Source organism: Chinchilla lanigera, unplaced genomic scaffold, assembly GCF_000276665.1.
Source record: "Chinchilla lanigera isolate Chin_1 unplaced genomic scaffold, ChiLan1.0 scaffold00146, whole genome shotgun sequence".
Classification (NCBI taxonomy): Eukaryota; Metazoa; Chordata; class Mammalia; order Rodentia; family Chinchillidae; genus Chinchilla; species Chinchilla lanigera.
In genome coordinates, this window is record NW_004955547.1 from 1,587,780 (window position 1) to 1,601,345 (window position 13,566).

At 48.0% G+C, this 13,566-nt stretch overlaps 1 protein-coding gene across 1 annotated transcript in view; it reads right to left on the reverse strand.

Moving 5' to 3' along the window:
• The window catches only part of Csrnp2 (cysteine-serine-rich nuclear protein 2), a gene marked incomplete in the record, with an annotated part of 17,496 nt that overhangs the window by 3,719 nt on the left and 211 nt on the right, over nt 1-13,566 (reverse strand). The window contains 4 exon segments of the mRNA XM_005411889.2: nt 1,506-1,802; nt 5,655-5,914; nt 7,554-7,788; nt 13,472-13,566. Of these exon segments, the coding sequence (XP_005411946.1) occupies nt 1,506-1,802; nt 5,655-5,914; nt 7,554-7,704 (708 nt within the window).

Here is a 13,566-nt window from a genome sequence, read left to right on the forward strand (position 1 = left end):
CTGTGCCTCAGGACTTCCAGAACTTAGCTGGTTCGGGGACAACGAAAGGCTGGGCCCACGCCTACGGCCTTTGGCAGGACTGGCCTGGGACAGTGAGTGGAAGAGCCGCTGGTCCAAAGCAATACACTCTGGGGTAAATAAGCAAACTAAGGTGCCAGAATGGAGGCTCAAACAATGAACAGGATTTCCCTGCCTGCTTTATGTTTCCCCCTGAGGGCTTAGACTAGTTAAGATCTGAAGCAGTTACTAAGATAATTAGCTTGGAGCTATCTGGACCAGAGCTATCTGGAAAGCAGATGCTTTCTACCTTCTTATCTCCCCTTCACAAACAAAATGAAAGGCGGAAAAATCCAAACAGTACAATTAAACATTAAAAAACGTGAGTAAGCAAATAAGCATGCATGCGTATTCAAACAGTTCCTAAAACTGTTCTCAGGTCTGAACGACAGGCTGATTTATATGGGACTTCAATATAAAATGCACTAATTGGCTCAATCTGCTATAGCTATTTGTTACTTGCCTAAAAATAAGAAAGAAAAGGTTGGTTAGGAAATGCTGAACTGCCGGGCGTGGTGGCGCATGCCTGTAATCCCAGCACTTGGGAGGCTGAGGCAGGAGGATCATTATAAGTTCAAGGCTATAAAGTGAGCTCAAGGCCAGCCTGAACTGCGTATCAAGACCCTGTCTCAAAAAAAAAAAGGAACTGCTGAACCATAAGGACTTAGCGTCCATATTCTCAGGATACAAGTCCCAGATAAATTTCATTCTCTAGGATGTTACCGCTGTTTTCTATCACAATGTGTCAACTGTCCCTTGTGAGAAAGCACACAAAAAGATGCTAACTTTCTCTCAGGAAACTCAGGAGTTAAGCTCTGCTAGCCTAGATCCTGACTTAGAGAATCTTGAAACCATTTTGATTTTTTCAAAATTGGAATAGAGGTAATATGAGTATTTGCAGATAGAATGTATAGGCCTCCTTTCTTTGCTTCTTTTTATCTCAAGAATTCTGTCAGTATTCAAAAAATGGTTACAAAAGGGTAAATATACTAAGCCCCGTTTTTCCCTTTGTTTGTCTGTTTGTTTTTTTCTTTTTGAGACAGGGTCTCGCTATGCAGTTCAGGCTGGCCTTGAGCTCACGTTGTAGCCCAGGCTGGTCTCACACTCACAACAATCCTCCTGCTTCAGCCTCCCCCTGCCTCAGCCTCGAGAGTGCTGGGATTACAGGTGTGTGTGCAACACCATGCCCGGCCTTTGTTTTTCCCCTTGCTAACAGCTACTTACTTCATTTCACCTCTGAGATATGAAAGAGAATAGATAACAGGTACCGCCACAGCTTAAGAAACTTGTCGAGCTCACTTTGTTGGTGGAGGAGAGCTGTGGCACTGCAGCGTGTTTACAGACGGGGACTCCATCTCTCTGGACGGGCAGCTTCCCATCCTCATGGTACCCACACCACAGGCCTGGGCCCTACGGCACATACACTACCTTGGCCAACTCTGACTGACCTGGCATTTAATCCCAGCCTGGCTACAGGCACAGGCCTCTGGGTCACAATACAGTCGACAATCACAACCACACTCTTCCCGAGAGAGACGGATGGCTCGAAGTTCTTGCTTTTCTTCAGCATCAATGCGGTGGACCCCAGAAGCCCTCAGCAGGGCCCGGCGCCGTTTGGTGGGCAGAGGCTGCAGGAAGAAGTAATCGTCTACCTCCACGTTTTCCACATCAATATCTTCATCTGAAACGTCATCCAGGGTCAGGCCGTCAGCCTCCACCGACTCCACGGTCCCATTCTTGGTCAGCTGCCGAAAGACGGAAAGGTCAGCCTCGGGAGCACGGGCAGCACAGCCTCCGCCCGGCGAGCGGCACTGTACGCTGCACCTCTGCGGCCAGGGGCAGAGCCGCGCGGGCCACACACAGGCCACTCCGAATGCGGCTGCTGAGCGCTCCGACGCGGAAAGTGCAGAGCGGAGGGGGATCCCGGGGGTCGAAACAAGGCCTCTGCCCTGAGCTACATCCTCAGCCCCTCTCCCCGCTTTGGGACAGGGTCTCACTACCTTGCTAAGTTGCCCAGGCTGAACAAACCTGTGAAGCTCCTGTCTCAGCCTCCTGAAATTCTAGGCTTATAGGTGTGTACCATGCCCAGCTGAAGAACTGACTTTTTAGTTTTAAATTAAATAGCCTCATGTGACTAGGAGCTTCCATACTGGATGGCATGGGTCAAGAGAATAAAAGCAGAAAGACAAGAACTCGTATGGGGCCTGACCACCCCCCTGGCAACACAAGTGACGTCACCTTTCTGGGTCCAAGTTTCACAAAAACCTGTCTCTTATCTTCCCTCCTAAAAGACAACCTGTTCCCTCAAACATTCCCCCCAAGCCAGGATACTTCCCCTAACTTTGGTTCACCTGCTTCCTAACACGGGGGGAGAAGGTATATTACCGGCTGGATGTTCCTCGGGTACGTGGATAAGCCTGTAAAACACCCTTCAACTTGTATCTCAGAGAGTCCAAAATTCCCTTCTAAGGAAGGGTACGTTAGTGTGGGACCAGGCCACCAGGTCACTGTCCATGGACTGAGTCCCCAGAGAACAACTGTCAGTGCCTGCTGAGAAGAGCCGCATTTTATTGGTAGGAGTAAGTTATTATTAGTCACCAGAGAAATCCCTCACCTGTAGCCCAGGATCTAGAAGAAATGTACTCTTTCTCCTTTCTAAGCCTTTTCTGACTTTAAAGAAAAGCTCCATGTGTGAGATAGAATGATATAAACACTGAGTACGCTACCAGTGGGCAATAATCTGGGCTTTCCGTGCTGACACAAATACAGCCAGGAAGAGACCGGGTGTGGAAAGACAGACTGAGCTCTGCAAACTCACTAGAGAATCCAAGCAAAGAAAACGGGGCCTCGCGGTCCCTGGAGCTCTGGACGCTGCCAGCAGGATGGAAGCCGAGCGAGCAGAGAGTTTGGTTTGTTTCATCAGACACCCGGAGAGCAGTGCTGGGAAAGGACACCTCCTGGGAGAGATGTGATGCAACAGCCGGAGCAGGAAGCCACACACCTGGCCAGTTTGGGGGTGGGGTGAGAAATGAGGAGCGAACTAACGTGGGGCTTCTCGGGGCTCCCCGGCCTGCCGCTTCTGTCTCAGCAGGCAACGACAAGAGGCTTTTCTGTAGACCTCAGGCTTGCTCCCGTCCGTGCCAGCAGGGCTGGCCTCCTCCTAAGCACCCTCCGTCCCGCTAACCTCTCAAAGCAAAGAGAGGAGAAATGCAACGGAAAAACCTCGTGTTCCAGATGAGAGAATTGGACATCACCAGAGAAGCGGCATTTCACATCAGTGAGAAGCCTTTTACTCATTCAATGGCCCTGGGTGCTGAGGCAGGAGGATCACCGCAAGTTCAAGGCCAACCTGGGCTAGGTAGACCCTGCCTCAAAAAAAACCAAAAAAATGGTATTGGGAGAACTGAATATTCTTTGGGAAAGAAAAGTTAAGACTTCTAATTCATACCATTCATAACAATGGATTCCATATTTGTTTTAATGCAAGCATTAAAATAATAAAAATATTTTTAAAAATATAAGTAACTAAAGCCACCGAGCTCCAAAGAATAACTGGAACAACAACCCACAAGGAAAACAAACATGAGATGGTGCATAAAGAATACATGTATTTTTGAGATTGGCTGCCTCACTCATAGAGTGCAATAGACAGAAAAACTCCCCAAGAAAAGAGGACAGAGGATCTGGGAAAGGTAAAGCAAGGCTTTTCTCCTGACATGCAAAGATGTTTAGGTACCACCACTGCCGGTACTCACTAAATATTCTGCTAATGAGCAGGAAGCGTTTATCTCAGTCTTTGGTCTGTCTGGCTTTGTCCCTAGAATTCCTATGAGGAAGGGAGGACAGAACAGAGGGGTACCCTGTTTTGACAGATCATTTCTCTACCAGACTTAGGATACACGAGCTCACTTCCAGGAAAAAGGAAGAAGGCCTTTATTAAAACTGATGAGAAGAGTGTTTATTTGCTCAACTGTTGCCATAGCAGCAGGAAGGTGACAGGGTCAATGATGGAATTCCTCAGACAGAAGTCAGGGAAGCCTGGACATCATTCTACTTAGAAAAACAGGTGGAGGCTTAGGAGCAGGCTGAGGGAGGCAGACAGAGCTCTCAGAGAGACAAAGAGTAAGATCTAGTTTTCCTGCACCCTCTGCCACCAGTTCTGCTATTCTACCGCATGCTGGTATCACCCTCAACCCTGGAAATAACACTGCCACCTCTTTTAATATGGGCATGTTTTGGGCCCACCACAAACCTGGGAGAAACTGTTTTGTGCAGTGTGGGACATAAAAGCCAGGGCCTTGTGCATGCGAGGTAAATGCTCTAACACTAAGCTACATGCCCAGCCCTGGACTAACTTCTGAGGACTTGTGCAAACTGTGGCCTTAAAGTGTCCAAACAGTGCTGAGGTGGCACACAGCGGCTATCAAGAACCACCTGAGGGCTGGGGTGTAGCTCAGTGGTAAAGCACTTGCCTAGCATGCATGAGGCCCTGGCTTCTACCTCGGCACTGGGGGATAAAATATTTAAAAAAGAGCTATCTGAGTAGGATGTTCTCCCAGCCCCTTTCTCCCACCTAAAGAGCTGGTATTGTCAGGCGGCAGGCACAGTACTGTACACGGCTGAGTAACTATGCGGTAGTGCTGCTGTCTGGATGGAGAAGACCAGCGTCTGGGGATGAGGGAGGCTGCAGAAACAGAAGGGTCCTTTTGGAGAGTTTAGTCCCCACACCTGTTCTGTGCATTCAGGCAAAGGCGGTCCCCCCGCTCCCCTATACTAGGGATTGAAGCCAGGACCCTACACATGCTAGGCAAGCACTCCATTACTGGATTACATCTCCAGCCCTTTTTAAAATTTCATTTTGAGTCAGGGTCTCACTAAGATACTCAAGCAGGCCTTAAACTAAAAGCTCTCCTGCCCTAGCCTCCTGAGCAGCTAGAATTACAAACAGGTCCCACTACACTCAGCGGGGACAATCATTTGACAAGAAATTGAAAACAGTGCTTTTCTGAGTTCCACGTGACAAACCTAGAAGGCTACAGGTATTCACAATCTAGACTCTTAAACAAACTTGTTGCGGGGTGAGGGCGTGAGTAGGAAGAATTCTAGAGATGGTATTTTTTGATCTCTGATAAATATCCCCTCCTAAAACAAAAAGGGAGGCTCAGACTAAGACTTGATTCTAACTCTAGGACTTCTTATTAGAAAGGCTCAGAATCTCCACATGGCAGTAACAACAGTCAAATCAAAAATCAATGAACCCTGCACCGGACGTGGTGGCGCATGCCTGTAATCCCAGCACCCGGGAGGCTGAGGCAGAAGGATTGTTGAGAGTTCAAGACCAGCCTGAGCTACAAAGTGAGTTCAAGGCCAGCCGGAACTGCATATTGAGACCTTGCAAATGTGGTGACGCACACCTGCAAGCCTGGGATTCAGGAAGCTGAGGCAGGGGGACTGCAAGTTTGAGCCAGCGTGGGCTACACACTGAATTCCAAGTGGGCTGGACTACACAGTAAGACCCTGTCTCAAATGAGCCTACATGATTTCCGACTTTGTCTTAGCATACAGGAAGAACCAGAGACCCCAGGCCCCTTAGGTACCTTCATTTTCTTTGCGTGAAGCTTCTCCTCCTTCAGGTGCTCACGAAGAATCTCTCGATGGTTCACTTCCTGCTCTTGTGCAAACTCGCAGAGTGTGTAGCTGCGGACAGAGTTATGCCGCTGGGCCATGCCCAGAGAGCTACCCCCCTGGCTGGGCACGCTGGTGAAACCCTGGCGCCGGGCGAAGTAGTACACCGTCACCTGGTCAAAGCGCACACTCTTTCTCCGAAGCTGCTTCTGCCGCTTCAGGATGGACGTGGCTAAGGAAGGAGACAGAGGTTATTAACCCAGAGATCTGCTTTTGGGGCCTCTTACCCATCCCGGCTCTAAACTTTTCACCTCCAAGGGTACTCCCTACACCTAGAGAACTTTCTACTATTTTCAAATCATAATGCACAGTTGGAAGGAGCGCCCCCTCCTTTGTGCTTCAGAGACGGGGGCCTCGCTATGTAGCCCAGGCCACCTGCGGACTCACAGTCCACCTGCCTCGGCTTCACGAGGGTTGTGGTTATGGGCATGCGCCACCACACTGCGCTGGAGGGCCTTGAACTTCAGCTGGTTCGTATCACTGCTTCCAGCTTGACTTCACCTAAACAGACGACCACAAAATCTATTTTTAGACAGCAGATGGGAAGAGGATTGCTAGGTGATCTTTCAGGATATAATAATCTGCAGCTTCCCTGGCCACATGTGGCAACTTAAGTTAATTAAAATTAAATACATTTTAAAAATCAGGTCCTTAGTTGCACTGAATATTCCAAAGCCCAAGAGCCACGTATGGCTAATGGCCACCACTGGCCCATGCAGATACAACAGATTTTATCCTAACACAAAATTCTACTGGACAGTATTAATCTACAGCACGGAATGGCAAACTTTTCCCCAAAAGGGCCAGGTAGTAAATATTTTAGGTTGCATATGTCATGAGAGCTCTGGCGAACTACTCCACTGTACTGCCATAGCGTGAAAGTAATGAGACAAGGGATTAAATTCCAATAAAACTTTATATATAAAATCAGGAAGTCGTCCACATTTGGTCCACGCGCAACCACTGATCCACAGTATCAGAAGTTCTTTTCAAGGACTAATTAAGCCATAAGAATTAAGAAATCCAACCAGGGGTGGTGGTGCATACCTGTACTTTAGGAGGCTGAGGCAGAAGGATCCCTTTGAGTTTGATGCTAGCCTAGGCTACACAGTGAGTTCAAGACCAGCATAAACTACACAATAAGACTCCATCTCCAAAAAACAACAACAAAAAACAAAAAGAATTTAAACACCCAGGGTGGGCGTGGTGGCACATGCCTGTAACCCCAGCAATGGGGAGGCTGAAGCAGGAGGTTTCCAAGTTCAATACCAGCCTGGACTACACAGTGAGACCCTATCTAAAATAAAATAAAAATGAATTAAGATATCTGCCAAGCATGGAGGCACGTGTCTATAATCCCAGCACTCAGAGGCTGCAGCAGGAGGATGCCCCAAGTTCAAGGCCAGGCTGGGTTACATAGAAAGAGCCTGTCTTAAAAAAAACCAAAACAAGGGGAAAAAAAAAAAAAAGAAAAGAATTAAGAAAGCTGAAGGTGCCCTGGCTGTCTAGGCAGTAAGCATTTATGTCCTGCTATAGCCACAATTTTCAGAAAATCCACGGAAATCTGCGAGGGGAAGGGCACAGTCCTGAATTCCCCCTCCTTTAATCTAATACAACCTATTCTGGGAACCCACAAGCCACAAACAAGCGGCATCAGCTCGGATGAATCAGACTTGAGTCTCGGTCACAGGAGCACCGAGGTCCTCTGAAGAGCAAGGGAAGCTCAGGGCAAACCCCCAAGCTGGCGGAAGCTGCCTGAGAGCAGCGCAGAGCTCGGTACTTGGGGAGTGAGGCGGGACTGGCTCGCTCACGTGTGAAGCTGGCAGTGGTAGGAGGGTTGAGGCTGTCGCAGCTGTCAGCACTGTCGCTGCTGGAGATCTCATCATCTGAGTTGGAGACTGACGAGCCCACATCCACATCATCAAACTTCCGCTTGAGACCCGGGCCCGCGAATGCATCCATTGGTTGCAAGGGTTTCCTCGGGAATCCGACCACGTTGGCCCCAAAGCACCTGCTCACCACCAGCTCGCCAGGTGCATTAGGATTCTGCCCAGGGGAAATCAGGAATCAGCATGCGCGTCCTGCGGCAGGACCCCCGCCCCAGGGTACACGCTTAGCTTTCTGTTTCAACCTAGACGGCACCTGACCTAGCACTGATGTCTGATTTCTCAAGACCAGGTCATTTCCCTCCAGCCAATGTTCTCCTACTTGCACTTCCTTCCAGCCCCTGCAGTCTCAGGCACTCTGCGAACGAGATGAGTGGCAGCAGTACCCCTTCCCAGCGGGAGCCTCTGCTTCCAGTCCGGCTGGGCTTAGGCTTCATTAGCCCAGGCTAAGCACTCCTCTCTCCTAATGGCAAAGGAGAGCTCTCCAAGGCGCCGGTGGGGGAGGGGCTGGGGACCAAAGGCAGAACAAGGTTCTGCCTACACTGAGACTAGACCCAATTATTCTTCCTTGTGATAATATAGCATGGCATTTCCCAAAGCGTGTCTTACTAAATACACTAACTCCATGGATATTAATAGTCTCCACATGGAAATATGCTGTTGTGTCAAAATAGTGTGGAAAACTGCTCATGGCTGGACACAGTGGCACACAACTGTCATTCCACCAACTTGGGAAGGTGAGGCAGGGAGTCATCAGTTCAAGGTCAACTTGGGCAATTCAATGAGACACTGTCTCAGAACAAATTTTAAGCCAGGTGAGGTGGTGCAGGCCTACAACCTCAGCACTCTGGGAGGATGAGGCAGCAATACTAGTTTAAGCCTAGCCTGGGCAACTTAGCAAGACCCAATCTCAAAATAAAAAATGAATAAAGGAGCCAGGCGTGGTGGTGCACGCATGTAATCCCAGCACTCAGGAGGCTGAGGCAGGAGGATCATTGCAAGTTCGAAACCAGTCTGGGCTACAAAGTGAGCTCAAGGCCAGCCTGAACTGCATAGTGCGATTCTTGTCTCAAAAAAGACAAAAAAAGAAAAAAGAAAAAAGGGCTGAGGATCTAGCTTAGTGTGAAGGCCCTGTGTTCAATCACCAATATTATCCCCCTCAAAAAAAAGAAGAAAAAGAAAACTGATCATGGTGGAAACAGTTTAGCAGCCTTTTTATATAGTAATGGATATGGCAAACGCCGGGAGAAAACATAGAATGCAGTGTTTCACAAACCTGCACAGCTCCCAAAGGATGCTAGGGGGCAGATCACCTTCAAAGCACACTTTGGGAAACACTGCTCTGGGCTCTCAGTTTTGAAGGACACAGGCAGTCAGGAAAACCCTTGACCTAGATCTTCACAAGTATAAAATGTCTCCCCAGCCTCCTAAAAAGGACAAACTTGCTACTAAAGAAAGGACCCAAAATTAGAATTTATGCTGCCTTCAAACCCAGACCCGGAGTGGAGGTGTAGCTCAGTGGTAAACACGCAAGGCCCTGGGTCCATCCCCAGCACCACCAAACAAAACACCAGAATCTTTTCCCAATCTCATACTGGTCTATCCTCACCCCCGTGCAAAGCAAATGTAGCTTTATACTCTGCCCTCTGGAAAGAAACCACAAGGAAAACAAATAGCAAGAGAAGAGGCGATTTATTCTGGTTATATCGCTATGGCAGCGAATGCTGTCAATATGCTTGCACATAACCAAGGAGTCTGAGAGTCCATTTCCCAGGTACAAATCTTTCTCCTTCTCTGACTTTGGAATTAAATTCCAGAAGGACATGACTCTGCTCTGAAGAAATGCTGTCAGAGCTGAGGCCATGTGTGATGAGGTAGGAAGATCCCTTGCTTTGCCTCAGCACTGCCAGAATCTCCCCAGACTATGATCTCACTGGTTGCTAATTATGCAGCAGGAATAACAGCACTGCCCAGACCGACAGGGCTGCATTACTGCAGAGCAGCTACCCAGAATATATACACTGTAGCGGCAACAGGGCGCCTGCTACAGAGCTACTTTCAGAGCTACTTTGAAGCAACTTGGACTAGCTGCACAGTCACCCAAACCTAATAAGTACAACCAAAAGTACTTTAGAGAAGTTACTCCCTAACCTATCCAGATCACATCAAAATTCTGCGTTCAAGTCACAAGATGTATGTAAGAAACCTCAACCATAATGGGTCTCAGACAAACACGTTCCTCAAATAAGTTTGGCCTGGGGGTGGCGGTGGTGGAGGAGGAATCTAGTTTTTGATAAGATTATAATTAAATTTTATTTTATTTTTGTCTTTTTTGAGACAGGGTCTCACTATGCAGTTCAGGCTGGCCTTGCGCTCACTTTGTAGCCCAGGCTGGTCTCGAACTTGCAACGATCCCCCTGCCTCAGCCTCCCAAGTGCTGGGATTATAGGCGTGCACCATCACGGCCGGCTATAATTAAATTTTAAAATATGCTCAAACTATCAATTCTGCTTTTCAGGTCAGAATTTGAGGTCATATTCTAGACTTTTGAATGGATTTTTACCTGGGTTTCAAGATTTACCTATAAATCAAAAAATTTCTCATTCCATTCTATAAGTGGGCACGGCTGTGGACAGACACACTTGTAATTAAGTACTTACATGGGTGCGATGAAAAAAACAGAACAATGTTGACTAGTGGATCTAATTTTTCCTTTCCACTTAATCAATACCTTATCAACCACAAGAGAAATCGGGCTGAGCTGAAAATCTGCTTTCTCAGAAAGGGCTTACTCCCCTTCAGTTTTAACTAAGCTTCAGATAATGGTAGCACTGGATAAACAGCCCTCTTCTTGGCCAGGAGCCTCGGGATTTATGAGAGGCAAATGCACACTCCTGCGCTCTCAGGTGTCTTCGGACTCCCGCAGCATGGCTTTCCTTTCACTATTTCTTATTAAGTCCCACATGGGTTTGATTCAAAATCACCTTTATTACTAAAACTCTCCACCATCTTAATGAGTTGCCCTCGAGAGTGCCATCTCTCTTTGGGTTACTTTCTGTGCACCAGAGCGCAGCAAGGATTTCTAGCTGCTTACTCCAATGTCGTGCTCCTTCATTTGGTACGCCTTCCCCACCTCTACAGGTTTCTGGACAACGATGGAGATAAGTAAGAAAGAAATAAAAAAGAAAAAGATATGAAACCTGGGACAAAAGTACTTTCCTTAAACTGTGTGAGAATAATCAGAATCTCTCTGTGTAAACTACATGCATACTGACCTATGATCCAGCTATCTCATTAAACGGCTGGGAGAGTAGCTCAGTGTGTAGAGCACTTGCTCGGCATGTTCGAGGCCCTGGGTTCCATCCCCAGCACCGCGAAAATAAACAGAACTACTCCATTAACTAGGGAGGCACTCTGGAAAATCCTCAAGGAGACTCTACTGTGCTCGCTTTATTTGCTTTACCCAGGATCTGTTGGCATCACTTTCTGACATCAAATCCACTACTTCAATTTTTAAAATTCCATCTATCATGTACTGATAACCATTAAGATTTACACCTCAACCCATTTTTCCTTTTGTTAGCTCCCTGGTGTGAACGTGACTTATTAGATAAAAATGTTCACCATGGGCACCAAGAACAAACCTTCCATCCATTTCCACAGGGCCCTGGAAAAATCTTTCTTTGCAACAGTAACAACTAGAATAGGTTCCATACTTTCACCAAGTTAATCTTTCAGACTAGAACTAGAAATCAGTCATTCTCACCTCTCTCAAATACTCACTGGTAGAGGATAAATGCCTGTGTTCAAGATATACATTTATAAATTATAATGCAAGCACTTAAACCCATATGAAAATAATCAAGGTGAGACTGGAAATGTAGGTCATAACTGTCAGTTAACTGTCAAAATGACCAATCCAAGCAACAAATGCTATTGGACAAATAAATGCATCCCTCTATAAAAGCTTTTAAATGCCAATGAAATGAAAGGTTATCTGACACTCTCTAGCTTCCTTCCTGCCTTAGGGTCCTTCTTCAAGTGTTTGTTTCCCAAAGCTAGATGAAATAGTTCAGATTCACAAAATATAGAAGACATTAGGTTAGCACCAAATAAAACCAGCATGTGTATTTTAGTACTAGATAGAAGTTTTCTGAGGCCTCTAAGGACTCCTATAACCATCAAAACAAACCCAAAACCCTAGAATATGTGGGGCTGGCAAAAGGGACGTCTCAGGAAAAAATTTGGTGGAAGCAGAATGTACTTTCAAAGTTTAGATAATACAAACCTCATTCTTTTTTGTTCTTGGGACAGGGTTTCACTACGCAGTTCAGGCTACCCTTGAACTCACTACAGAGCCCAGGCAGGCTTTGAACTCAAAGCTATCCTCCTGCCTCAGCCTCGAGAGGGCTGGGCTTACAGGAGTGCGACACCACACCTGGCTAAGCCTCATTCTTAAAAGAGTCCAAAATACTAAGACAAGGTACATCCCACAGGAGAAAGCCTCCTTACCTAACTAAGTGGAGCCCAATCTTCCGCTAAAGGTCAAGGGACCTAGTACAAGATCAGGACTCCAACTGCACACACTTGAATTAACAGGGCAAAGGCTTGCCAAGTGTTACGCTAAACCTGAGTAAGATGGCCTGTCCCGTTTCTCCTTTTAACTGTGACTGCTTCTCAAATACTACGAATTTCATGGTTCCATGTGTCCTCGGGATCACTAGGATCACGAGCTTATAAAGTACTCAAGCGAAAACCTCCTGTAGGTATTTAAAGAAAGCTCTCTTCTCAGCCCCACTCTCCCGTTTTTACCCGTTCACTAGCACAAGGTTTCAATTTGGCTTTTCCACGTTTAAACTATCATCACAGAGACGGCACGAGCTCTTTGGGAGAACCGGAGCAGGATGCCGCACTACCTCTCAGGGAGACTGAGTCATTTAAAACTCTGGCACAATCCGGGTTTGGAGATTTACAGGACAGAAAACCGGTGAAGAAGGAAAATGTGAATCAACCATGGATTTACCGTCAACTGCAAGCCGCTGGACAAGGGGACAGTGTTGTCTCTCGGGGACAACTGCTAACCTTTCATACTGAAGAACGGTTTGTGTGTCACACTGCCACTCTAAACCCTTTTAAAATGATGAATCAAGACCACAGCACTAAAAGGGATGGATGGCAGTGGGCTGCGTATTTTGGGCCTGTGCAAAAAGATAAAAGCTAGCAAGCAGGGCAAAGGATGCTTTCATTTTCACACACAAGGCTAGAAAAATAGGAGACATTAGGAACCAAAGCTGAAGAGTCACGTCAAGTCACCAGTTCCCTTTAATGAACATGCCCGATGACCCCTGCAGCTCTCAACCCATTTCTGACTCCTGCTAACCTTCCCGCTCATTCCCGTCGTCCGCAGCCCCGACTGCGCCTTCCTCATTCCTTCTTCCTGCCTGCTACTCACGAATTCGCAAGCACTCCTCCCACATTTTCCTTTATTCCCTCTCCCCTTCCTTCACTTCCCTCCATCCTACACCGTTCTCCGCTCGATCCCGAACCTCCATCCTCATCCGCAATCCTGCCGGCTTGCACGCCGCCCATCTTCCCCCTCGAGCTGCCCCCACAGTCCGGGCCGCGTCCTCGCTGCCCCTCGCTCCCACGCCTCCTCCCGGCTCGGTTCCTTCCCAGCGGCGTCCCAGCTCCCCGCCCCCCGACCGCTCCCGTCCGAGCTCCCCTCTCTCTGACCCCTCCGTCCGCAGGGCTCTGGGCTTGACCACTCCTCCACAGCCGCCCGAGGGCAGATCCCGAGAAAGCACGAGGCGGCACCCTCCGCCCCGCACCCCCAGGCCCATTACCGGCCCCGCCGCAGCTGCCTCCTCCCGTGATGGTCTCCGCCGCCCCCGCTGCCGCCGCCGCCCTAGCCCGGTGGAAGGAGGGAGGAGCGAGCGAG